Source organism: Chionomys nivalis, chromosome 26, assembly GCF_950005125.1.
Source record: "Chionomys nivalis chromosome 26, mChiNiv1.1, whole genome shotgun sequence".
NCBI classification, from domain to species: Eukaryota; Metazoa; Chordata; class Mammalia; order Rodentia; family Cricetidae; genus Chionomys; species Chionomys nivalis.
In genome coordinates, this window is record NC_080111.1 from 4,787,595 (window position 1) to 4,815,019 (window position 27,425).

The following is a 27,425-nucleotide window of genomic DNA, read 5'->3' on the forward strand; positions in this document are numbered from 1 at the left end:
CATTTTCCTTAAAGAGTTTTAAAGCTTTAACTCCACGTGAGGTTGATTTTCTCTGTGACGTGAACTGTCTGCTTGGTGTTTGGGTATATGGATATCTAGTTTGCTCACGTTGGTTGCTGAAAAGGTATTGTTTTTCCATCACTACAGTTTTGTACTAAATTTTGAGGACAGAAATATGAGACTTCCAAATGTGTCCTTCTTTTCCGATATTGTTTCGGCCGTTCCATAAGCTGTCACATAAATTTTAGTTTCGGAATCTGCCATTTCTCAGTCGCAAACTTTCCAGTCAGGTGTGGTGGCATACGTCTGTAATTCCAGCGCTCGGGAGGCTGCCACAGGAAAATGTAGAGTTTGTGGCCAGCCTGGGCAGTGAGACCATTTCAAAACCAAACCAAAATAAACAAAACTAAACTAAACAAGAATTTTGCAGTGGGAGGCCGTTTCCCTTAAAGTCTAAACTCCTCTCCATATATATATATATATATATATATATATATTTTTTTTTTTAAATCAGGTCTTTAAAATACACCACCTATTTATCTCTTCACCTTTATCCCCGGGCTCTAATCTACTTTACCCCACTCCTCAATCTGGTAGACTCGGTTTTGTTTTTGTTTTTCTTCCTCCAATAGCCGTGCAACGCCTCAGGTGGAGCGGCCCTTACACAGTCTTGTCTTCTCCTCCTTCAGACCTCAGCGTTCACATCCCTGCCACATCTTCCAAGAGAAGTCAGGAGAGCTGTGGCTCAGGGCATGGCCTCCGGGCTGGCTTGACGCTCTCCCAAGCCCCTGCGTGGGTATCGTCTTGACACAGAATCATTCATCTAGTCAGTCACGCGTGGATTTACTGAGTCTCCGAAGGCTCACTTTCTAGTGTGCTGGAGAAGTCAACAGGACTGAAAACCGATGCACCCAAATAAGGAACACATTTCCTGCTCCAGTCCTGAGTGCTCCATTTGCCTACGTTAGCAATGAAATCTGCAGAAACAGCAAAATAAAGGCGGGAGGCAGAGGATCACGTCCACCCAGGTTGGTTGGAAGGTGTCTGCCACCACCCTCAGAAGGCCCCAGAAAGCCACCCTTACTGGATCAACGAGAAAGTTCTGGACCTGATCACGCAGATACAGATGACCGGAAGTGAAACCCGCCAGCTTGTTGCTTAGCAACACATGAGGCAGGGACGCTAGAGCTCCCAGCTCAAAGAGAGCCGAGACTGAGTGAGCTGTCCAGCGGTGGACACCTCTGTCCCCGGATTCAGGGTCCCGCAGCAGCGATCCAGGCCGGCCGTGCGCGGTTCGCAAGTCCTCGCAGCCATGAGCAGCGAGCAGGTGAGAGCGGGGCCGCCAGGGTCGCGGGTCCCGGGGGACCGGGCACGCAGGAGTGCAGACTGCGGCTCTCGGGGACCCACCCTCGACCCCCGTGCCACCCCGGGTGTTGAGAGTTTCCCTCCGGTTCCCTACCCAGCCGCTGGGTCTCGCTGTCACCGTAACTGCGGAGCACAGCTCTCTGGGACGCGCTAGCGGCAGAAACAGCTCGACAGCGACCCCAGCTGCTCTCCCGGCTGCTCTCCCGGAGTATTTGTGACCCGAGGCTGGACGGGTTGTCAATGTGGGCGTGGGCTTCTTAGATGTGGGACTTTCTGCCAATCACTTAGTCTTTTTCTTTCCAAGGAGACAGAAACTCGCTTTTTAGCACACCCCCTCCCACCACAAGCTGGCCTGGGGTTCGGTCTTTAGGCCAGGCTGGCCTTGAATTTGCAGCATTTCCTGGTCCCCAGTCTCTGCCAGCTGAGATCACAGGCCACCCAGGGCTCCCACTTAGTCTTGTGGTGTGTAATAAAAGCTGTAGGCCACAATAGCTTGTAGAAATAAACAGTTGCAAAAGTAAAAACCTTTCTCTGTTGACCTTAAAAGAAACTGCACTACAGAGCCGCGGTCATTGGTTTTGATGCCAGCACACCGCAGGAAGGCTGTAGGGCGGACATTTTTCTGGATAGCTAGAGAAAAATTGCAGCTCTCAACACGGTGACAAATGAGAAAAGGACTCTGTTAGCAACCCAAATGAGATGAAGCTGAATTTCCACCTGGGTTTTTTTTCTTTTTTGTTACTTCATAGTGTGTTCTTTTGCAAGTCGAGTTTGTTGTGGAAATGATGTTTAAAGGTGTCTTAGGGGTTGCGATGGCTCAGCGTTTAAGAGCTTGATGTGCAAGCCAGCAAAACATAAACCCTACTCCCCATCATCCCCTTGAAGACCCAGAGTGACTGCACTTGCCTGTGACCCCAGCACTGTGAGGGACAGAGACAGGAGGATTGCTGGGACTTCCCATCCACCAGCTTAATTTCTGGTTCAGGGAAAGACCTGTCTCAAAGTAGTAAGTCAGCGAGCAATTGGTTGGTTTCTATGTGTAGGCATGGACACCCCCATACATACATGAACATACCAAACACACACATTCACACACACTTGGATATGCCACACACTTTCACACACAGGTCCATACTCATATACACACTCACACACTCATACACACACACTCACAAGACATGCTCATATTCACAGATACGTACACACATACGTGCACACACTCATAATGTACACATACACCATCACACAGACACACACACTAACAATTATATATACACACAGAGACACACACTCAAACAGATACACTCACAACACACGCAGAGACACACACTCATACACATGCTCAGGCACACTCACATACACCATCACACAGACACACACACTAACAAATATAGACACACAGAAGGAGGTTTTTTTTTTTTTTTTTTGGTTTTTCGAGACAGGGTTTCTCTGTGGTTTTGGAGCCTGTCCTGGAACTAGCTCTTGTAGACCAGGCTGGTCTCGAACTCACAGAGATCCACCTGCCTCTGCCTCCCAAGTGCTGGGATTAAAGGCGTGCGCCACCACCGCCCGGCCAGAAGGAGTTTTTTAAAGCCTTATTGTGCCGGTCAGGTTGTGTGTGTGTGTATATGTGTGTGTGTGTGTACGTACGTGACAAAACGGAGCAAGGCAACTCAAGGGAGGAGGATGTTTACTTTGCCTCATGCTTTTAAAGGTCACGTGGCTCTGGGCGTTTCTGAGTACTATACCAAAGTACTACATCAAGGCAGGGAGGGCACAGGAGAATAACGCTGCTCACCTCAGGGCAGTCAGAAGGCATAGAGCACGGAGGAAGAGACGAGAGAAACATCAGCACGGTGAAGGCATTCTCCAATAGCCCATGTCCTTCAGCCAGGCCCTACCTCTCAACAGCCCATTCTGCCGAAAGCTTACGTTAATTTTTAGATGAAAATAGCATCCCCGTGGCATCACAGCTTCCCAAGAGCATCACCGACTGGCGCCGCCCCTCAGTGCGGTGAGCCTTTTGGAAAGACATGCCATATCTAGATTTTAGCATCATAGTTCTAGATTATATAGGTTATAGATTAATAGCAGACAATGTCAAGTCGCTAGCTTATTCACCAAGTAAATAATAGTTATCTAAATGCTCAAGAAAACTTATTCCAGCAGTTTTGAAATTCATATAATAAATTGAGAATGAAGAAACTGGTGCTATGATCCAGATATCAAAGAATAATCAGCCATGAGTAGTACAATAACAAACGAGCAAAAATCCTCCCAAATTTCAGGTCCACATAACAAAAAAGGACACACCACAACACCCGAGCAATCACTAGGCCTCACGGTGTGGTAGCAGTGTGTTCAAACTTCTTAACAACAACAACAACAAAAAAAATCACGAATCATTGCCATCGATAACTGAGTAGCTCTTTTGCTTGACGTCCAAGTAAGTCTTTGGCCCCTTTGCGGAACCATGGTCTATACTGTCAAATCTAAAATACTTCGTTTATTTAATATACAGTGGGTTTTCTGGAGAGCTAGTTTCCATAATTCCTTCCACGTGTTCAGCTGGAGCTAAGAAGCAGCCAAGTGATCGCTGGAAGTTGTGTGCTTCCTCTTCCTAAAAGTGACACTGGAAACCCCAACTCCCTTGTCTCCCCACAACCTCCAGAAGGGCCACGTTCCATTGAAGAAGCCTTGGAATCACCCAGAAGGGCATTATTAACCCATCCAGGATTTTTGCCGCTGTCTCAATCAGCAGAGGGCTCCCTCCTACCGTTTTGGTTGACTTTGGAATTTTAAGTCATTTTGACACTTCCCTCTGTCTTAGCTTAGAGTACAGTTTTCCTTTTGAAAAGATAAAAGTTTTACACCGCAATCTAAAACAAATAGAATGGATTAAATTTTCAGCAATTCCATTTCAACGTGACATTTACTTATGAATTCATCCCACTTGAAGATGTGAGCAGGCGGCAGGGACGCATTTACTGAGGAGGTTTTTTTTAACATATCCATCCCATTAAGTGGAAGGCTAAGAGGGACGTGGCATTTTCTTTTCAGAGATAGCTGTCCGTCTTTTTCTCTTATGTTAGGTACTTAAAGAGAAATAGAAGTCTTTTGCAGTTGCTCATTTCATTTTAAAAAGTAGTTAAAAAACAAACAAACCCTCTAGCCCCTTAGAGATTCTGCTGAAGGCGTTTATAGCGTTTAAAAGGATGGCCCTCACGTAAGGGTTGCTTGTGGGGAGAGGGAAGGAACCCGCTGTGCAGCACTTTTGAAAGTCACAGAACAAGTGGTTCTGCTTTGGCTGCCATGATCATCCTGCTCGCCACCTTCTTTTAAAGAACTATTCTTATTTCGTGTGTGTGTGTGTGAGAGAGAGAGAGAGAGAGTTTTGCCTGTGTGTGCACTGTGTTGCTAAGTCCTGGTCAGGCATGATCCAGGCTCTCGTTAGAGGACTGCACGCTCGGATGATGCCCATACGTATATCCGTCCCCTCCATCACAGAGCAGGAAAAAGGCAGAGGCTCAGCTTGGGGCAAAGAACAAAACGGTCCCAGAAATGACTAAAAACAGATGAAACCTTCATAGACAGTATCATAAGCAGAAGCATTTTTCTGTTTCCAAATCATTTGAGGGCTGGGGACACAGCTCATTGACAGAGCCAGCATGCATGAGACCCCAGATTAAAATCTTCTTTAATGGTACTTTATAGCTTAATTAAAACATCTTACACCTTATTATTATTATTATTATTATTATTATTATTATTAGTCAAATTCATTCCTCAGCACACAAATGGAAATCAAAGGACAATTTACAGAAGTCTGTCCTTCCTTTCCATTGTGTGGGTCTAGGCTATTAAACTCAGGTCGTTGGGTTTGATGACAAGTACCTTAACTGCAAGGCCCTTTGTCCTGGTCAAGTGGTTTTTATTTTATTCTTTATTTATTTATGTAGTCACTATGGCATATGGTAGAGTCACCTGAAAAAGAGGGAAACTCGGCTGAGGAAATACCCCTATTGGACTGCAGGCAAGTCTACGAGGGCATCGTCTTGATTGATGATTGACGTGGAAGGGCCCAGCCCACTGTGGGTGGTGCCAACCCGGGCAGGTGGTCCCGGAGTCTATAAGAAGGCAGGCTGAGTAGTCAGGAGGAAAAGCCAGTTAGTGGTGTCCCGCCGTGGTCTCTGCTTAAGTTCCCGCCTTGGTTTCCCCTAATGATGCAATGTATATATAACCTGTAAGCCAAATAAGGTCTTCCACCCCAAGTGGCTTTGATCATGGTGTTTATCACAGCAAGGAAACCCTAAGTGAGATAACATTTTACCTGCCCTAAAATTGTTCCTTAATTTCAGCTTCGCACTGTTTACTTCTAGTGTCTGTAAGGGTGTGTGTGTGTGTGTCTGTCTGTCTGTCTGTGTGAACTTTGTATCCTACAACCTTCTAAATAAAGTAACTAGCTCTAATAGTTCCTTGGTGTGTTATAAGATTTCTATGTGTAAGATCATATGTCAGTAAAATCATATTTTAGGATATTTTGGATGGTATGTGCTTGACTTTATAGAAAATGTAAAACTTGGCTGAGTGAATTAAATTTAGCGATAATGAGTAAACAATCCCCCCTCCCCCATTACAGGATAAACTACCCAGCAAGGAAAAGTCCAAGGCACCGGTGAGGTTCCTGCCACAGCTGTCTATGGTAAGTTCTTAACACATCTTCATGCTTTGCTCGGTTGCGATAATCTTGCTCACTATTGTCTGATCTCACATTCCGTGTCCAGTCGAATCCGATCCCGATGGGAAAGTGCTGTGTGGTACAGATCCTAGAATAGCCAGTTTATTAGTTCAGTCACCACGTTTGTGTCTCTAGCATGAATGGATTATTTCAGCAAGCTGAGCTAAGAATTCCCGAATGACCTCAAGGGGAGTAGGTGTGTGTGTGTGTGTGTGTGTGTGTGTGTGTGTGTGTGAGTGTTGGTATCAGGTCACAGCTTTGTGTCTGGCTCTGTGGTCTTTGGGATATCATTCACTTCTCTGAACCTCCTTTGAAAGCTTCAAACTGAGCTGGGCGGTGGTGGTGCCGCCTTTAATCCCAGCACTTGGAAACTAGAGGCAGGCGGATCTCTGTGAGTTTGAGGCTAGCCTGGTCTTCTACAAGAGCTAGTTCCAGGGGTTAGAGAGATGACTCAGCGGTTAAGAGCACTGACTGTTCTTTCAGAGGACCCAGGTTCAATTCTCAGCACCCACATGGCAGCTTACAACTGTCTGTAACTCCAGTTCCAGGGGATCTGACACCATCTCACTGACATATGTGCAGGCAAAACACCAAAGCACTTAAACATAAATATGTCTTAACAACAACAAAAAAAAGATCTAGTTTCAGGGTAAGCACCAAAGCTACATAGAGAAATCCTGTCTCGAAAAACCAAAACAAAAAAAGAAAGTTTAAAACTGAGAGAAGTTTCCATATAAATTATCACTATCCACATGATGTGGGATTTCCCTTTGTATGCCATGATTACCATTAATGAATAAACATTTATAAATGTTTATAAACATTCATAAATAAAGCAGACCTATAGCAGGGCAGAACTTAGGTTGGCAGGGAATAGCTAAACTGTATGCTGGGAGAAAGAAGGGCGGAGTCAGAGAGAAGCCATGGAGCCGCACCGCTGGAGACAGACACACTGAAACTTTGCTGCTAGGCCACGACCTCGTGGTGATGAACAGATTAATGGAGATGGGTTAAATAAAGATGTAAGAGTTAGCCAATAAGAAGCTAGAGCTGATGGGCCAATCAGTCATTTAAAAATTACAGTTTCTGTGTGATTATTTCAGGTCTAAGATAGCCAGGCGGCTGGGATAAACAAGCAGGCCCTCCTACAGTCTACGGAAAAGGCAGATAACAGACACTGTTAGTTGGTATAGCACTGGACAAGTTAGATCCCTCTGCAGTAACACTTACCATGTATTAATTACTTTGGGCTTAAATGACATTGAGTAACGTTCTTATGGCTCCTAGGAGTTGAGTTTAAGTAGAATTTTAGAACAGATATTGTTTCGAAACATATTTTAAAGGCCTGGGATGAAATAAATGATGGGATGTTTGCATTGCTTCATACAGGGAAGATTTCTAACACTCTGGAACAAAAGTTTCTTCAGTTACAAAAGCAAAATTAAATGAAACAAAACGAAAATGAAACGTTAAGGGAATGACCTCAAACATTTCAAAGCACCCATGTTTTAATTTTTGGTCTATTTGCATTGTTAACAACTAGATTGTCAGAAGCTTTATTAAGTAGAATCAGAAGTTTCTTACTCCTATGAATGCCTACTTTATGTTTCCAAGTTCACCAATCAAAGAACTGAAGTGAAATCAACAGTTTCTCTTTACAGTTTAACAAAATAGAAAATCTCCCAGCACTCGGGAGGCAGAGGCAGAGGCAGGCAGACTCTGTGAGTTCGAGACCAGCCTGGTCTACAGAGCAAGTTCTAGGACAGCCAGGGCTACACAGAGAAACACAGAGATGGAGGGCAGGGATGGAGGAATAAAAGGCAGGAAGGAAAGAAGAAAGGAAGAAAGGAAGAAAGGAAGGAAGGAAGGAAGGAAGGAAGGAAGGAAGGAAGGAAGGAAGGAAGGGAAAAAAGGGCATTTATCTAATTCCCTTCATCTTGAATTGATATACATGTTAAGACAGACAGGGTCTCTCTGTAGAGCGGTGGCTGGTCTGAACTTCTGCAGACCAGGCTGGCCTTGAATTCACAGAGGTCTGCCTGCCACCTCCTCTGGAGAGCTGGAATTGTAGGTCCCATCATGCCCAGCCCCAACAGTGAGGCTTCTGAGTTGGCCTTTGAACATTTTGGCTACAATGCACTTTGCTTTATATTGGACAATATAAAATTTGTGACAATGCCTTTTCTCTTTTATCTCATGTGTGCTATGCAGGATAAACCACTCAGCAAAGAAAAGGCCAAACTGCCAACGAGAGTGCTCCCCCAGTTAGCTGTGGTAACTGTATACTTTATCTAATTAATTTATCTGTATCAATAATACTGCCATTTTCAAAGGTTTATAGGATCCAAACTTAAAGCAAAATATCAAATTCCTGATTTTGTGCCCTAATTTGATTATTTTTTGATAGAGAAATTCTCTGTTTTATGTGTGCGTGTGTGTGAATACAAATATCTAGTAATATCATGGTGCCCATCCTTTCTTAGTGTGTAGAGAATATTTAAGGATAAATAAAAGCAATACCAAGATGGATTAGCAGAGAAATGTCACTGCCAGGAAATAAGGACTCAGAGTGAAACTCCGTGACCTCGGGGGAGTCATTTCTCTCTCTAGACCTCAGTTTCTGGACTGAAATGGGAGATTTTGATCAGTGGTAAAAGTCATGCCACCAATGGCCCCATCGATCCTGGCTTCCTTTTTCACCGTTTTGGTTTTGAATGCTCATTTCAAACAGCGGGCATTTTAGTTAGCAAAGCACCGGACTACTTAATGCTCACTCTCTTTCATAGCCAACGCCATCGAGTTACCTTCTGTAGCTCCTGGGATTGAAATTTAGATAGAGTCTCAGGAAAAATCAGTTTTCTGTTCTAAATGAAATCATATAGAATATTTTCTAGCCACAGTGTAATAAAACTGAAAGAATCATAACGAAATCTCAGCAAATTACACAAATTAGGAGAATTAAGCAAACTGTTTTTGAGCAACAAATGAGTGAAGGAAAAAATCAAGATGGAAACTTAAAAATTAAATGAAATTAGGAAGATATTCTTCCAAAATGTGTGGAAGGCTGCACTAAGAAAGGTTATACAGCAGCCAACAAGTGCAAACTCGGCAGCTGTTAAACACATCACTGTGTCTTCACAAGAACCCAAAGAACAAGCCGAACCCCAAGGAGGTTAAGAGACAGCAGGGCATAGCTAAATGGGATGGATACCGCAAAATCAACCCCCAAAGACCTGGGAAGTAAACATTTGGTCCTTTGAAAAGATAATAAAAGTTTTAGGCCAGGCGGTGGTGGCGCACGCCTTTAATCCCAGCACTCAGGAGGCAGAGGCAGGCAGATCTCTGTGAGTTCGAGACCAGCCTGGTCTACAAGAGCTAGTTCCAGGACAGGCTCCAAAACCACAGAGAAACCCTGTCTCGGAAAACAAAAACAAAACAAAACAAAACAAAAACAAAACAACAACAAAAAAAAGTTTTAAAAAGTCTTAGCAGAGCTAGAAAAAGAGAAGATTCCAATGAAAAGGAGGGACCACAACTTAGCCTCACAGAAATACAGAAGATGGAAATATCTGTTCCACTAACAGAGGTCATTAGGATTAGCTGTGTGATGGTGGCCTTGGCAGCTTAGAAGACATGAATTCCTAGACATCCGTACCCCTTCCTAAGGAGGCAGGGATGGGGCACAAAGCTACAGCTAGACAAACGGAGGCAGCCAGGCCTGCCAGTGTACAGTAGGGCGACTATAAATAACTAGAACACAGTGTGCCTTTTGGAAGGCTAAGAGACAGAACTTGGAGATTTTCACTGTGATAAGTGTTCACATCGATTTGTTGAAACTCGCTTAGATATCACACAATGTGTACGGCACTAAACACTGCACGGCGTCCCATTGGTGTGTTTTGATATGAAGAATTTCACGCTGTCATTCACCAGCCAGAAACATGAGAGGAATTTTATAGACAGTGGCCGATACGGGCCATGAGCAGGCTGTGCAGAATAGGCACTCCAGGTCTGGGTAACGGGCACTCATAACCACGGAGCAGCAGGACTTTTCTTAATGGTCCCTGGTCACGCCCAGGCAAAGGAAGACCTGCTGCCGCCGCCGCCTATACATCTCCCCAGCGGTCCTGATGCGCTCGGGACAGTGCTAGAGCAGCTCACAGAAACGCGGGTTAAATGAAACATCTTGGACATGACTTACTAATACTATGTAAATGTTCCATTGTAGACGGGAGTCAAACCCCAGTGGCTGCAGACTGCCCCGTCATTCCACTTAAATATCAACCAGGAAAACCAGTTTCCAGAACCCTATACTGTTAAAAATGAGCAGTCATACGGTAAGAACTTTAATTTTTGATTAAAAGTGTGTATAGTTAATAAAGCCATAGAATTATAAAGTCGAAGAGGCATACGCCATATAGACAACTTTCTTCTAGGCATTTTCCATCAGGAAACAATTGTTTCCAGCTCCTAGTTACTTAATGCCATCGTAAATGCTTTTTACGAAACATTTGTATTCATTGTAATTTATTCTCTCACCATTTCATTATATATATGTGTATATATATATATATATATATATTCTTACTTCCACCATAGTCTCTTCTGTTATCTTTTTGTATCCACCCCCCTCACACAGGACCCCAACCTCTTCCCCCCAGCAAGTCCCTCCCGTGTTCCTATCTTGAACAATGTGACTTTGTTTTTATCATGGTTTAAATCTTAATCCTTTTAAGAGACGCCTACAGATGCAACTAAAAGCACTTATCACATCAATCAAAGTAGCACAAAAGGCAATAATGAACTTATGATAAATAGAGGTTCCTGTTATGATGATTTAAGTAGGTGTTCAATAACTTTTGATAACAAGACAGCACGCATTAGGATTCTTTGAGATGAGAACATAAAGAACGTAATATTTTTCTTGTTGCTGCTGCAGCGCCTTGCTCTAAGGACTGACTTGTTTTGGCTAACCTTTCTCACGGGCAACTTGTTTTTAAAATTTAAGCTGAATACATGGAGCAATATGGAAAAAAAGGCAAATTGCTAGACCAGGTTGATGACAGCCGACCCGGACCATCGACTACCAGATCGAAGGCCAAATCTCCACACAAGGAGCGAGAGAACTTTAGAAGCACGCTTGTCAACGTCATTATGTGAGTCCCGCGAGGCGGCCAGCATGCTACCCTAGCAAAGGCCCGAAAACAGAAGCACTCTATGCGTCTCTAGAGAGTGTCCCAAAGCCTTGCTACAGTGAGGCTAGTGTAAAGTCGGAGGCCGGAAGAGCTGGAGGTCACCCTGTTAAGTATGCCCCGCTTTTAAATGCCATTGCCTGTCAAGGTGCCCGTGCTAATGCAGGCGTCCAGTAGAGGATGTGGCTCCCCCCCCCACCGCTGCCACCCCATGTTGTCTGTTCAGGTGATATGGTGACTTCTGTGATGTTGAGGGTCTCCTCGTGTGGGGCAGGGATGAGGGCAGCTTTCTGTGGAGAGTCACGTTGGTCCAGGTGACCCTGCAGTTCTCACACAGCGTAGGCAAGTTGTTTAGTGCGCTCTCTTGCTTCATTCCGACCCTCAGGGTGCTAATGACCATTTGAGGAACACATGGGATTTCATGACCCATAGAAGGCTGCTCGCTGCCTCCACGGCTACTTCACTCTCTGGCCTTCTTGAGGGGAACAGGGGATGCTGAGTGCTTCCGTGGAGCAAGTGAGACGTATATGTTCTCACGGGTGCTCTAAGAACGTGGTTTCAACATACAAGTTTATTTTTTCACATCCTGCTGGGATGGAGACAGATTCACAATCCTTTTTCTGCCCGACCAGAGCTGGGGGAGACACAGTGCTTTGCCTTCGTATCCAGCTGCCGAGTGGCTTTGAGTTTGCGTTCGACAGACGCCAGGAGACTATTATCTGCTTATCCCATGCAGGCTGCTTTTGTTTTCTTTGCACACGCACACCTGGAAGAACACACAGCGCAAGATCGACACCCTGTGGGCATAAGGCTGAGTATTTAGAATGTAGTTAGGAATTATTCTGTTCTAGTATAGCGGAATAGCAGGATCACCTCTGAGATCCCAGACCTCACTAGCGCTGGGCAGCTGAATAGGTTTCCAGTGCCAGACACGGCGTCCCTATTGTTGAGACATCTTTGAGTCTGCTTGGCATCTCTTGGTTACCACCACCATGTGAGTGCCACTCTGTCACCTTCAAGACCATGGTGACCCTTTGGTTATTGCTGTGGTTCACAGGCATCACCGCTAGGTGGGACCACAGGCTGCCTTCTTCCCTCGGCAGCTTCCGATGCTGTGGAAGCTGGTCTGCAGAGAGGAGGCCTTCAGGTCAGATCCAGTTTGAATCTTCTGAGTCCTGGGTCTGAAGTATGTGGGGTATTAGTCAACAGGGACACAGGGTTGCTCTCTGAGAGGCCACTGAGGACCACGGCAATAGCCTACATTGCTTGAGGAGTCCCTTGGACTCCTGTGACCAACAGCTTAGAGGAAGGCTCCCCATGCCTGGTGCTGAGGTTTTTGTTAGCTACCCTATGGCTCTCGAGGGGGGCATTGTCAGCCCAAGTGGCATGACTTTATTTAAGACATATCTGCAATTTTAGGTAAATAAAAAATAATATGACTCCTTAAGGCTTTCTTCAAATATTCTTAGTGTTATTTATCCCCCCCCCCCCCCCCGTCCTTTTGTATTGACCTCCTTTTCCCCTTCCCATTTCCCGATTTCCAGCTTTATGACCCTTGTCTTCTGGCAATGACGTCCAGGGGTGGGTGCTTCCCCTCCCTGGGGTTCTCTTTTGCTTCCCTGGTTTCTGCAGTTACCCCAGGTTACACTTTGGGAGCTGAAGACGAGAGAGGGAGGTGGCATCTGTCGTTCTGGGTCTGGGTTACCTCACTCGGTGTAGTGGAGGTTACCAAAGGCCGGACAAGTTCAGGTAGGGGTGAGATCGGGAAGGGATCACCGATCATGCAGGAGGAGCACGAGGGGTTCTACTCAGAGGATCTTTTCAGAACAAGGGAAAATAGGTAAACGGGAACCATACAGCTAAAGATCACCCAGGCAAGTAGATTTCAAAAGTTTTATTCTGAAAAAACAATGAGTATTTACTAGATTTAATTATACATTATGTTAATAAACGATAGTATCACCTTTTGCTTAATAAATATAACATTACAACTTCCCCACTTACAATGGTGAAACTTATAGCTAAATTAAAAATGAAGGCATAAGGTTCTAATTTCTGAACTGAATTGTAAATGAAAATGAACTCTGACCTTTATGGCTTGAGGCGGACTCCTTCCTTGCCTAGTCTGTGAGAGGCTTTATTATAAATAGGTGCTACATTTTCCCCAGATGCTTCTTCCACGTCTACCGAAATGACCTTGCGGCCTTTCTCCTTTGTTCTATCAACATATGATAAATTTTGCTAATGGATTTCCTAGACTCCACTCAGTAACCGAATACCATCTCTATAATATTACTGGATTTTATTTGCTAAAACTTTCGAAGGACAATTTAAAGACCATGTTTATGTTAAGAAAACTCAGAAGCATGCCTCTAACCTAGTTTGGTGTCCAGTCCCTTGCTCTCGCCAGCTCGACGGCGAAGCTGCACATTTTGGACCTTGCCGCCCACCGTCTCGGTCGTAATTGGATCCGGTGGCTTCCCGTGCTTGTGCAGCGGTCCCTCAGCTTTCCACTTAACTTGAAAGCGCGTCCGTGGTTCGTGTGCGCCCGTGCACCAGCCTGGCTCTCCCCTTGACGACGCAGTCGGTGCCCCGCAGTTTGCAACGTGGGACAGGCAGGAAGAACAACAGCCGCGGTTAGGGGTCCACCGTGTGCAGCCAATGCCTGCCGGGCCCTCTTGACCTCTACCAAGGTCGTAGCGGTATTGACCCCGGCTTGAAGGACTGCTCTCTTCTTCAGGACAGCCTCAGTTTCTCGCGCTCTTCTCTGGCTTAAGCAGCAGGAAGCTGTTGAACGGTCCAAGGCCCAGGGAACTGGTTCATCACAGGGGAGACTTCTGCTGCAGCAGCCAGATGCAGCTGGGACACGGGACAAAGCCCTGGGGACCTCGGGACCTCCTTCCCCAGGGATCCTGGACGGTACCCTCGCTCCTAGGCCCTTGCTCACCCAGAAGACATACTACCCTCTGGGCGTCACAGGACCAGCTCGCCACCTCCCTCCCCTCCTTCCAGCATCTTGCTCGGCTGGAGGAGAGAGGTTTGCAATTTTGTGTTGGGTCTTTAAACAAGGCGCACAATTTGGGCCTGCCACGTCATGTCTCCCGCTCTGTCATGACATCTTGGCGCTACCCTCCTAAAGCGAGTGGTGACTGTGAGCTTCTTCCGGGCTCTGTTTTCTCTGAAGAAGTTTCTGGAGCTGGTTGGATTTCTTCCCTGCGGAATCCATTAGCGAGGCCACCCGGACCTGGAATTCCTTGCTGGGAAATTATTAATTACTAATTCAATTAATTTGCAGGATATCGATCTAGTCACGTTTTCTATTCTGAGGCTGGATTTGGAACATTTTTTGCCCTTGGGGTATGTGTCGTTCCCATTCAGCTACCTAATTTTCCGTGTAATTAGCTAACGAGATCACCTCATTTTCCGCCGCCTCTGGTACCCGCCGACTCCAGGGTGAGAGCCTTTCTGGAGGCTCCAGGCCTATTGCTTGCTTCCTCCCAAGACAGAGGCTACCTGTGCTGTCTGCCCTCTGTCTCCGCAATGAAGAGTTTTTTTCTTATCTCCTCATAATCATGGGTTAAAATAATTTCACTTCTTTTTTCTCACTTGAAGAAGGGATTTCCAGGCTGCTACTGTGAACCAAAAGCCTCTTAATTTTATAAACAGAAAATCATTAATGTAGCTTTTTTTCACTTTTGAGAAATCAAGTATATCCTATATTTCTTTAACTAGGCAAAGCATTTCCTGTTTGGATTTTTTTTTTTTTTTTTTTTGGTTTTTTTTCGAGACAGGGTTTCTCTGTGGTTTTGGAGCCTGTCCTGGAACTAGCTCTTGTAGACCAGGCTGGTCTCGAACTCACAGAGATCCGCCTGCCTCTGCCTCCCGAGTGCTGGGATTAAAGGCGTGCGCCACCACCGCCCGGCTGTTTGGATATTTTTAGTTCTGACGGGAATACCATTCTCCTGGAAAGGGCATGGATGCTCAGAGACATAGCGACCCTCCTCTCTCTTCCCATACGTCATTAGCTAGGTGACCAAAGGGGACAATTCTTCTCTCTGACATTTAGTTTCTTTACCTGTGAAGTGGGGTGGTTATGACTTTGAGCAGCCTATGTAAGGCTTGGCAATAACACTTACAAAGCCACTGAGGACTTGATTGGTGACGGGCAGCTCTTGTGATCTCTGCTGAGCAGAGAAACTTCGCCTGCAACCCTAGCACAGGAGGATCATGGGACGGAGCCGCAAGGGTGTTGGCACTCACTCACTTCTATCGTGGTTTCCACAACCCCTGAGTTCTTCCCCCACCCCTGGCCTTCTGGATTGCACCCTTCCAGGCTTTATCCTCACAAAGGACGAACAGGCAATGCCAGGATGCAGGAAGGCTGGCAAGACGAGATGGGTGAATTAAAAAGAACCACACACACACCACTTCCTGATGTCCTGCACCTTACGGCGGCAGAATATGAATCCAGTCTCGATGACCTGGAAACGCAGTATTTTTGCGTTAGTTCCTTTCTGGGCAAGCAAGCCACAGCACCGTAGATTCCATTGGTGGCTAGAGTAATCAATTCCCGTCTCTTTGGCTAGTTAATGCTTTGAGACTCTCCCACCGTTCTTCCACTCACATTCTGTCATTTGTCAAAGATTTATTGATCACCTACCATGTATTAAAGTGAATGGACTCTCACATAGTTCAAAAACGAAGTTCACAGAACGTTGGGTCCTTAGAATGAATTAAAAAAGACACATTACAAGATGTATCCTGGGTACCCACTTGGGTATGGTTTCTGAGAAACAAATTCCATACATTTTCTGCATCTGCTCCTCAGTCAGTGAGGGGACAGGTGTTTCTGACTCAGTACCATCGATCTGTAGCAGCAGAGCCCCACCGGACTCAGGAGCACAATGCAGAAGTTGGAGCTCGCCCAGCACAGCCTGCTGCGTGTGCTGAAGCTGTAACCATGCCCGCTGTGCCGTGGAGCTTCAGGAGAAACAGCGTGGCTCATCTCTGACACAGCATTTGAACTGAATTGTGATCACACTCAATAAAAAAAACGCAAGTCTCGATGTCGCTCGGTGTCAAGGCTCGTGCCCCTAGAGATGCGAGAAAGGGTCCTCCGGGGATGGGTCTGCGTTCTCTGCCGTCACTTCATTCCAAACAGATGAAAAGGCAACTGTACATCTTGTAGGGATAATGCAAGAATATGCCTTGCAAGTCCACAGAAGAGAGAACTCACTTGTGTCGTAGCGGATGCAAATGCGCCGAGGCCGCTTGCGGGGACGTTCCCCGTGAAGGAGGTCTCGGGGAGCACTTCTAAGTGTCTCCCCACGCACAGAGAGAAAGGGGCGTTCTAAGAGGAATGTGGTGCCAGCAAACATCTTCAGCCACGTATCTTTTGGGTGATCTAATAGAGGACAGCCCTGTGTTTTCATATCGATGTTTTGTGTTTGAATCACCTTTGTATGTTTTTGACTCTTCTGTGTTTATCACTGTCTTAGGCAACAACAAGACGGCCGCTTAGACTCCATTATCCCTGAAGAGAGCCTGATTTCAAAATCGACCACTTCTTCAATAGAGAAAGACATCTTGGTAACGTCTTACTTCTTTTGTTAGTAGAACCACAAATAGAGGGAGGACCCGAAAAACGTTCTGTATCCTTGAGATTATTCTGTCTTGTTTTTCTCTTGATTTTTCGAGACAGGGTTTCACCATGTAACAGTTCTGGCTGTCCTGGAACTAGCTCTTGTAGACCAGGCTGGTCTTGAACTCACAGAGATCCGCCTGTCTCTGCCTCCCAAGTGCTGGGATTAAAGGCGTGCCTTATACATCTCTATGTATGCAGAAATGGACAGAGTCACATCCAATTATTATTTTAGATCAATGGAAGAACATGTTCTCTTCCTCGCCACCTAGGGCCACAGTGAAGGAATCTCAGTTCTGCCTGATTCTAGCATAAAGCTCATCTCTGTCATATATACCTGCACACACCCTTATTCTTTTATGATTAATTTTCTGAACTGTGATACCGTGCCTTTTCAAAAGTACATTAACTTATTTTAGAAGTAGCCATTCAGGTCTTTCAGATATATAAGAAGTTTTAGAAATGTAAACATTAAAAATTTCAACATTGTTACTGCGTGGTGGTGGCACACGCCTTTAATCCCAGCACTCAGGAGGCAGAGGCAGGTGAATCTCAGTGAGTTCGAGGCCAGCCTGGTCTACAGAGTGAGTTCCAGGATAGCCAGGACTATTACATGGTGAAACCCTGTCTCAAAAAGAAAAAAAAATTGAGATCTCCAAGAATGCTTACATGAATTACACAGAACCCTTTATGATTTAAAAACTCCTTCATCTCTGCAGACTTGCATTTCCCCTGTGGTTTTATGTGTGGACAAACACAATCCCTTACCGCAGTACTAACTCCCCTGCCTCCCTCCTCACCCGTCCAGAGATATTACTACTACATTCATCACGGAATTGATACGGATCACGTGGCCCCAATGGAAGATTCTTGGCTGGAGCATGTGCTGGATTTGGTCCCCCAGCATCTGAAAGTCCTGACCAACAGCATAACGGTCCTGTCAGATGAGATGAGAGAGGACTATCTTCTCAGCGTGAAGAAGTCCATAGGTGAGTGGCCGCCAAATGCGTTATAATTTGAGTGTGTGTTGTGACAGGTGAGTCTTGAATCAAAAGCTACTGCCCGTGCCTGACACTTGTCACTCTGTGCTTATGCACGCAGTTTCTTCCCTCATTGGTGTGTTCCTTAAGACCCCAGTCAGGGCTGGAGAGATGACTCAGCAGGTAACAGCACTGGCTGTTCTTCCAGAGACCTGGGTCCAGTTCTCAGCACCCACCGTCTGTAACACAAGTGCCTGTAACTCCAGTCCCAGGGGGTCTGACGACACCCTCACACATGCCGGCAAAGCACCAGTGCACATCAAATAAACATCAATTAGTAAAAAAGACTTCAGTGAGCTTTCATTGATTGGGCATAAATTATGTTTTAAATGAAATTTTCTACATATAAAGCTATGGTCTCTCATCAAAGGGCAACGCTGAAGAAAGTAATAGTAATTATTTCCAGCCTCTCGTAATGTCTATTGTCTCAGTCAGCAGAGGGCATTAGACACTGGGAAGCATCTTTCCCTTCAGGACCGTCCCTTGTTTACAAGTTTCTTGGTATAGTCAGGAGAGACAAAGCATGCACACCTGTGGACGCATGCGTGTGTGTGCCTGTGCGCACACGCATGTGTGTGGGTGAATCATTACCACAGATTTGAATCATTACCAACTTCCATTAATATTGCTGATGAGAAATGTAGATATGGTTGAGTACATTTTTGCTCCAGACCAGAAGGTGGCCAGCTATGGCTCAGAAGTCATACCTGACCACGGCCTATTTTGTAAATGAGGTTTCAGTAGTACCTGGCAATTCTAAGGTTGTATGTGGGCTGCTTTTGAGTTAAAACCAAAGAGCTGAGCAGCTGAACAGAAGAAATCTTGCGGCTCACAAAGTAGAAGGAGTTACCCTGTGACCTTTTGTGCAGGAAGCGTGTTGAGCCACAGTATAGACTTAAAAAGTTTATCTCTAAGTATCAGTAGGTAATAAGAATACTTTTTTAAGACAGCGTTTCTGGCCCAGTCTGAACTAAAGTCCCTGAGGGCAGAACCTTGGGTCAGGTCCTTTCCGACTGTTTCCCAATTGTTCCTGTTAGTAGAGCTTGCACAATGAACGGTCCCCTAAAGGCTGGTGAGATCACAATGCAAGGAGCAATTTAACCCTTCAGAGAACAGGCATTTCCTGCATTCCTGGTAATAAAAGATGACAATGAGAGAGATGGCTGAATCTCTAAACTACAAAGGAGCCTGCCTAGCAACTGATCTGAGGTGGCTGGTCAGTAAGGAAGAAGAGGCCACCAGGCCACTGTGACTTAGGAAGGACTCCAGAGGCTTCTGAACTGAGTTCTTTGTAGTGGTGGGATGGGGGCAGGGAACGAGACAGGATCTCCCTAAGTAACCAAGGCTGGCCCGAATTCACCATCTAGCCTAGGGTGGTTCTGAACTTGTGATCCTCCAGCCTCTGCCTGTCTAGTTCTTGGATCACGAGGGCATAACACCATCCCAGCTCCTTGAAGCATGTCTCCTAGGTAACATGCTTGGTCCAGGAAGGGCATGTGGTACCAGCAGGCCTGTTTCAAAGGCTGCTCTAGACCTGTGAACCGAGGGGCCCGCGTGCCTCTTTAAAGCCTGTGAAGGTCGGAGGACAGTCTGAGGAACTGTAGGCAGAGGGTAGTAGTGTAATTTTGCATTGTAGAAAGTGAATCCTGAAAGACAGGCAGGAAGACCCAGAAGGCAGGCAGGCACAAAGGGAGCCTTCCTTACTGATTCTATGACTGTGTGGTGCGCTTATGCAATTTCAAACGCAGCAAGGTAATGTGGGCTTTTCCCCAGTGAGAGAAATTCTCCTCTCTTCCTGACCCACAATTTAATGTGAGTGCTTTTGATGGAATAACTCTGAAGGAAAATGTAATATTAAAGTCAATTATCATTTTCCAATGCAACAATTGGAACACATTGTTAAGAAAGAGAACACAATTCTCCAAGACAGACTTGGTAGGTCTTTCCCACAGGTGTTTCTTCAGGAGCACACACACATTTTTCTTTATTATAAAACTAACACATTTTAAGTGATTCATTTGAATAGAATTAGTTTTCTTGAAAATATGCTGTAATTAATGTAACGTTGTTTATCCAAATTTTCCATTTTTTTTTCCTTAGTTGATTTTGTTCTAAAAGACCCCAGAGAAAAAGACGATGATACCAAAACAACGGAGGTCCCTCCGCACCGCGCCGAGTAAGTGTACAGGGTTCTCTAATAACGGTCATTCCATCTACTCATCGATATATAACTGCTGCCAAATAGCAACGTTCCCATTCATGTTTGTATTTTCACACATATGTGCTTATCGTTTATATATTATATCTATGTACATAGTTTTCTCACAAGTGAGGTTGAGGGCAGCATCAAAAACCAAACCAAACCAAACCAACTGACCAACCAACCCAATTAAGAAACCTGCTGCGGAAAGGATTTGATGTGGTTCTTGTGCCTCCGTGGCATGTAGATCAGGCTTCTGGTATGGTAGAGGCATGAATATTTGGTGACACAAAATCATTTGGGACATTGAGAAAATCAAATATATCCGTAGAATATTTCAATTTATTTGTGGATTAGAGTACAGCATATATGGGGGAAACCACCTACTGTACATTTTCCTTAAAAGTAGCATTTAGGAGTACAGCTCTTAAATATTTAAAAAACAAAACATAGATCCTTAAAGATTATTAATGGCTTTCCAACAACAGCATAAGCTTTGTGTGGGGAAATTCCTGAGGAGGAGTGCTCCGGTTAGGCTAGGTGTGAGAAGGTGTTCCCGACTTGCAGCCTGGAGTACCTGTAGGGAGGAAGTGGAGAAGGGGAAGGAAGGGAAGGAAAGCTTTCCCTTTTGAGCTGAGGTCTGCCGTTTCTAGAGAAGGAAAATCCGGGTCCTTTGGCATTCTCAGTCTCCTTAGTAGCGGGCTTTAAGATCGGACTCAAGGGAAAGCCGGAGGACCATTTGATTAGGGATTAAAAGAAAAAAAATCAAGATGAGCAAACTGTAACTCTCAGCAGAGGAGACTGGAGCAAGAAAGTAAAAATAAATCTTGCCCTTCAAATGGCTGTGGAGGTCAGGCATGTAGCAGCAACAAGCAGCCACGCGGCAGGGAAAGGGAAGGAACATTGGAGACAGGGAGCCAGCACTCAGAAGGCCAGGCAGACCTGGATAAACTCAGGGTTACCGGTAGTGTGTTGGTGTCTCGTTAAGGAAAGAAATCAAAGCATTTCTCCTGGCTGTCATCTAATGAAGAACGAGCCCAGATTTGAATTCTCTACTCCACCCTCCCTGTGTTTTCTGCTGTCCTGTCTGTTTGTTGCGTGGGTCTGAGTCCGTGCCTGCCTGAAGACTGTCTTGTGATTCTGTTTGTCCTTGTTTCTGTGTGTGTGTCCTGGTGTGCTTGTCTCTACCGAAGGGCTTCCTGGATGCTGTCTTGTGAATCTGCCCCTCCCCTTGTGTGTGCCCTAAATGCTGGGCTTTTTCTCTCTCTTTTCGCGAACAGCACAGAAAACATCACATGGGAGACGTAATGAGAGATATTTTAACAGTTTTACAAGAGATTAAGTCACTGGCTCCAAATGACCCAGATAACAAACAATATTAGAGATATCATTATTTATCGAGCAATATCCATATGCTGTTTTCAGCATTTTTGGTACTCATTTCATAAGGCTGCTATTACTCTGCCTTAACCAAACTGTTATCATTACTCATGCTTAAACACACATGCATTACTCTCGGGTCAGGGCATGGAAGAGTATACGATTCAAGACTACAGCTGTGCATTAACTTAGATTGTAAATGTTGATTACCTAGGAAATCAAGGTGAGTAAGGCTGGTTGTCACATTGTTCGCGTAGAGGGAGGTCAAAGGAACAGACAGAGCACACAGTAGGACAGCAGTCATAAATTCTAAGTGGCCTCAGGGTGTGTTATTAATTCTGACTGTGAGGTCCAGCAAAACCTCCCATCTCTTTGAATGAAAGAGGATTCTGTGTATTTGTCTGTTTTTGTTTTGTTTCAAAATGTGTTGCCTCACAGTTGAATCAACCCCGTTTACATTTTTTGTAGTTTGGAGTGTCAGGTCTCTGCCCAGGCCAGAGAAATAGCTCCCCCTAGTGGGCCTCCTCAGAGCCCTGATCAAGGCCCCTGTAGGGTCGTGTCCATCCGTGTCCGTCCCCTTCCCCCGTCCCCACGTCCGTGTCCCCCCCCCCCCCCCCGCCTTTTTGGAATAGGTGATCCCAAACTCATTTAGGAACCAGATCAAGGATCACACTCCCCCCACAGATCTGGCATTTCTGGCCACTGGCTAGGACAGGATCAACAATATTTTTGCTCGGCCAAAGACAGGAAATGAAGTCCCCATCTGTAAGCTGCCTGCTTCTGTTCCGTCTCCTGTCCCCGTCATCTCCCCTCTAAAGAGGTAAACACTAACTGCCAGTTAGGGAATTGGACACACAACTGAATCTGGCTTCTCTCTGTTACATGGGGTCTTCATGTCTGGCAATTGGGGTGCTCTTCAGCGAGCCTGTCTATGAGACCCCGGGGATTGTATTGGTGGTTTTGTTTCTACAACAGTCAGGAATAGGGGAAAAGAGGAAGTCTGGACGGGCATCTGAACAGAGATGCGAGGCAGAAGTAAAGGCAAGAATTACCAACATTACAAACCCTAAGCAGAGACCCAGGAAAAGTTAGAGCAAAAGGCATTTTAAAATATGTGATTTAGGCCGGGCGGTGGTGGCGCACGCCTTTAATTCCAGCACTCGGGAGGCAGAGGCAGGCGGATCTCTGTGAGTTCGAGACCAGCCTGGTCTACAAGAGCTAGTTCCAGGACAGGCTCCAAAACCACAGAGAAACCCTGTCTCAAAAAACCAAAAAAAAAAAAAAAAAAAAAAATGTGATTTAGAGTCCATTAGAGTCACTTGGTGGGCTTATGGAATGTGTCCACCCATTCAGTTCCTCCTTGTGTTTTTTTCTACATAGCTGGACTTAACAGTGCTGAAATCAGAATCTGCTTTCAGGGTCTCTGATGGCTGTTGGGTAGCTAGATTCACAGTGTGAGTACCTACCAGATGACTTCTAAGGATAGAGAGCCATCATTTTTTTTTTTTTTTTTAAAACAAAGGTTAAAACAACAATGGACTTCCCTCTGCTGCACGGCCCATGCCCATGCAGAGGTTAGAGAATGTTGAAACTGAGCCAAGATTCAGTCAAGCAAATGGAATTTGATTAAAATATTTAATACACAAAGCAGTTGTGTCAACTGGAAATGTCTAAAGTCAAATGCTTAACCTAAGTATTTAAGTAAAATGGATGATAAAAATTATAGCCACAAAGTGGACATGTTTAAATATACAGAGGCTTGAAAGCACTGTGAATCAAGAGTGCGTTTGCTACATCTGATCACCTCACAGCTTCCTGATACTTGGTGATGCAGGTCCCTTTGTGTGGCGCCTGCCTGCTACTGCCTACCGCATAGTGCCTAGCATCTCAAGGGCACTGACTGGAGCCTATTGCCAGCTCAGGAGAAAAGCAAAATCACTGTGTGGTGTTCTTCCATCCATTGTCAGAGAGCCAGAAAGCTCATGCTAGGCACGGTGGCGCACACCTTTAATCCCAGCATTTGAGAGGCAGAGGCAGGCGGATCTCTGTGAGTTTGAGGCCAGCCTGGTTTACAGAGGGAGTTCCGGGACAGCCAGGGCTACACAGAGAAACCCTGTCTTGACGAAGCAAAGCAAAAGTAAACAAATAAACAAACAAAGCCAGAAAACTCAAAAATCCAACTATGGTAAGCTAGGGGGCATCCGTTTTCTGAACAGCAAAGCTGGTCTGTCTTCTGTATGGAAAGGATGGTTTACCCAAGCCATGAGAGTTACAAACTATGTTTTCAGATGAGAATGATAAAGAATGCCTTATTTGTCAATGATCCTTACCCATTAGGTGAAGAGATCAAAGGGGATTTCCATAGGCAAGCTGGACTATATTCTTACAATTTTTTAGATATATTTTTTTAGGACAGGGTTTCACTTTGTAGCCCTGGCTGTCCTGGAACTCACTCTGTAGACCAGGCTGGCCTCGAACTCAGAGATCCGCCTGCCTCCGCCTCTGGAGTGCTGGGATTAAAGGCGCGTGCCACCACTGTCTTGCTATCCTTATCGTTTTTGCAAAATAAAGCAAAACTTTAAATGTTGTGTGTCCTGCCATTAAGGGACCTCATTATTATTCCGTTTGATTATTTTCAGTTATATAAGGACTCAATGGGGTCAAACATCTAGAAGCAAGAATTATGTTAGAGATTTAAATCTGATTTTAACATTATCATAAGGAAATTATACTCGCCGCAGAATATGGTATATATATATATACTTTGTACCAGCTAGTTTAATTGTCAGTCTAGAACCGCCTGGGATGGAAGTCCTGAGTAGGAACCATCTAGACCAGGTGGCTCACGGGCATGTCTGTGGAGGACTGTCAGTGACACCATTTCTTGACTGGGCCCGAGCTGTTCATCGTGCTCTTGACTGGATGTGATGTGACCATGGGCTGTACTCGGGAGTTATGAACCGGGAAACCCCTTTCTCCCTCACAGCCGCAGATGTGAAGCCGGGGTCTCCACGTAGAAAGGTTAGCTCACTCTTGTTTCCATTCGGTCACTGCAGGTCATTCATAGACTCACTAGGATCAAAGAGTTAGACAACACTTTATGTTAAACATTTAGAGCAAGTCTCAGGATGATTGTAAAAATTAGGTTATGCTAACCACAGAGCATATGTTTTAGAATATAACTGCATGGTTTTTAGTTTATAAGAGATCATATTAGAACAAAAATAATTGTTACTCAAATATATATTTACTGCAAAAAAAGCAAAAAACATAAAAAATGTTTTGTGGCGCTTAGGATCAAACCCAGGACCTTCTGTGTGCTAGGCAAGTGCCCTACCACTGAGCCAGATGCCCAAGCCAGCACCCACTGGGATTTTTATAGAGGATAAACTCAGTTTCTCCTTTTCGTTTCCAGAATGGAAGTTTTGCCAAAGCCATGGAGGAGGTCTTTCCTGTTGGCTTGCGGTTACATCAGGGACCACTTGAATGCCATGAACCCTACGATGCTGGCCGTGCTCGACCTGTGGCACAGCACTTTTAAGTGAGTCCTTCCGCCTCTCCCGAGGCTGCATGTGCTCTAGGTTTATTTACTTACTGTGTCTGAGTGTCCTGTCCACACGCATGTGCACTGTGTGTGCACCTGGCCCCGGGGGCGGTCGGAGGAAGGTGATGCATTTTCCCCTACCTGGAGTCACGGCTGGCTGTACGTTGTTGCTAGGAGATGACCTGAGTCTTCAACGACAGGTGCTCAGAACCACTGAGGCCTCATCTCCTGCCCTCACCCTAAAAATTTTTAAAAAGTTATATTCAATCACATCTGAGCTATTTCTTTTACTATTTCAGCTGTAAATTAGTTAATTAGAAATATAACTAAGTATTCACACATGGTGTCAGTGAGTGATACATGGTGCATAGAGGAGCAAGTGGGCATTGTCTCCCATCTAATCGCCATATACGCTTCACAGATAATCGTAGCACGGTTACTAAAAACCCAGAGACAGATTTTGGGGTTCAACCTGATGGTCAGAAAAGCAAAAACAGCCAGCCACTGGCTCTTATGTCGGCCTCAGTCCAAAGTGGCGATCCTGCCTCCAGGAATCTCAATATGAGATTGACTGAGAGCTGTCTCCTCCCATCTTATATTCCTCTCTAGTGCTGGGATTAAAAGCATGCACCGCTACTGCCCAGTTTCTATGGCAAACTAGTATGGTAGTGGGATTAAAGGTGTGTGTCACCACTGCCTGGTCTGTAAGGCTGACTAGGGTGGCTGTTTTACTCTCTGATCTTCAGGCAAGCTCTATTTATTAAAATGCAAATGAAATGTCACTACAGATCATCTCAGCTAAGGGATTCAGTGTCTATACCGTCAGCGCTCTGGAGAGCTCAGAAACAAGCCAAGTGACATGTCCTGAAGCCCCCTGATGGCCCATGGGGAGCATGGCCAGCCTCACAGGCCTTATCCTGGGGGAGACAGGAAAGGCTTGCCAGAGCTGGAAATAAAGGGCTCAAAAAGCCTTTGTCCTTGCAGGCTGAGGAGGAGCACCATGCTGTCTGGGAACTCCAGCTTCATGTGTCCTCTCTTGCAGGCTGGCTGCAAGTCTCAGGGAAGCTCTGCAGTACACTCATAGGGACACAGGCTTCAAAATGCACCAAGACAGCCTCTCCTGAGACCTCCCCAAACCTGGGCCATCCCTGCATCTGCGGTCACCGGGATACCATGCTTTCCCTTCCCTCACCCTTGTCTTCTTCCTGCCAACCCAAGCAAGCTTCTCGCGGTTGCAGTGGAGTGGAGGTTTTCTATATTGTTCTGAACTCACTTACCCACATACATTTGAACACCTCCATACATACAGACATCCCACAGACACACACAGTATTTTGGGATTTGTTACAACACTTAAAACCTAGGTCTTTAGCAAACATTTTTTATTTATAAATGAAGATATATCCTATTTTTCCCCTATAACTATTTTACAAACATCCCTGTGACTGCACTGGACTTGGGCAAATCCCGTGTCTTAGAAACCCACGCAGGTCCCAAGGATTTGGAGGTTCAAGGGATTCTGCAACCTGGGCTCCCTGCTCCTCGGGGCCACCTTCCCCTTGGAGAAGGCTTATTTATACTTGCTTTAGAAGCCAACGCTGCACGCACCAAGCCTTACCACCCTTTCTGTCTTCATTGTTCTGGCTTCTGTGAGAAACCAGTCTAAATTCTCCACCAAATCCCAGTCACCACGTTCCCTTCACCTCTTCACGGTGACCCCTCACAATGTCACATTGCTGCCAACTCTGAAGAGATACGCTATCTTAAAATCCAGTCACCGGTAAGGTTTGAGTCTGAAAGGTCACCTCTGAGGCTCGTATGTTGAAGGCTTGTTCCCAATGCCTCCTTATTCAGAGGGGTTGGGTCATGGGGGCCTCTGAGCTCGGTGGATGAGTCCGTTCTTGAGTTCACCATCTGGAGGCCCTACTGGGAGATGGCGGACACTCAGGAGCTTAGGAGGTGGGACCTAGCTCAAGTCAGTGAGTCCTAGAGGTATACCCTAAGAGACTGTGTCCTTAGGCCCTTCCTTCAAAAGCTCCTCCCTCCTTCCCTCCCAGCCCCTCCCAGCTGTCTTGATCTTTGCACTTCTGCTTCGCCACAGGACCCCAAAAACAGAGCCGTGAACTGAATCCTTTGAAGCCAGGAGCCCAGATCCACCTTCTTGTCTTGGTTTTCTCTGGCATTTCGTCACAGCAACAGAAAGCTGACCCACCCAGAAACATCTCCTGTTCTTGACCATTTAATTTTATAGAATACAACTTTTGATGATAAATCTGGGAATATAGCATTTGTTTTTGGAACAGGCAGATGAACAAAATCATTAAC

The 27,425-nt window shown here is 45.5% G+C and overlaps 1 protein-coding gene across 1 annotated transcript in view; it reads left to right on the forward strand.

Annotated features, from left to right (window-relative positions):
• Window positions 1-1,297: 1,297 nt before the first annotated feature.
• The window catches only part of Dnah7 (dynein axonemal heavy chain 7), a 198,309-nt gene continuing 172,181 nt past the window's right edge, over window positions 1,298-27,425 (forward strand). The window contains exons 1-9 of the mRNA XM_057758440.1: window positions 1,298-1,327; window positions 6,005-6,067; window positions 8,315-8,377; window positions 10,332-10,440; window positions 11,112-11,259; window positions 16,794-16,884; window positions 17,745-17,925; window positions 20,077-20,152; window positions 24,972-25,097. Coding sequence (XP_057614423.1) covers window positions 1,313-1,327; window positions 6,005-6,067; window positions 8,315-8,377; window positions 10,332-10,440; window positions 11,112-11,259; window positions 16,794-16,884; window positions 17,745-17,925; window positions 20,077-20,152; window positions 24,972-25,097 — 872 coding nt within the window. The 5' untranslated portion in view covers window positions 1,298-1,312. The remainder of the gene's footprint in view (window positions 1,328-6,004; window positions 6,068-8,314; window positions 8,378-10,331; window positions 10,441-11,111; window positions 11,260-16,793; window positions 16,885-17,744; window positions 17,926-20,076; window positions 20,153-24,971; window positions 25,098-27,425) is intronic.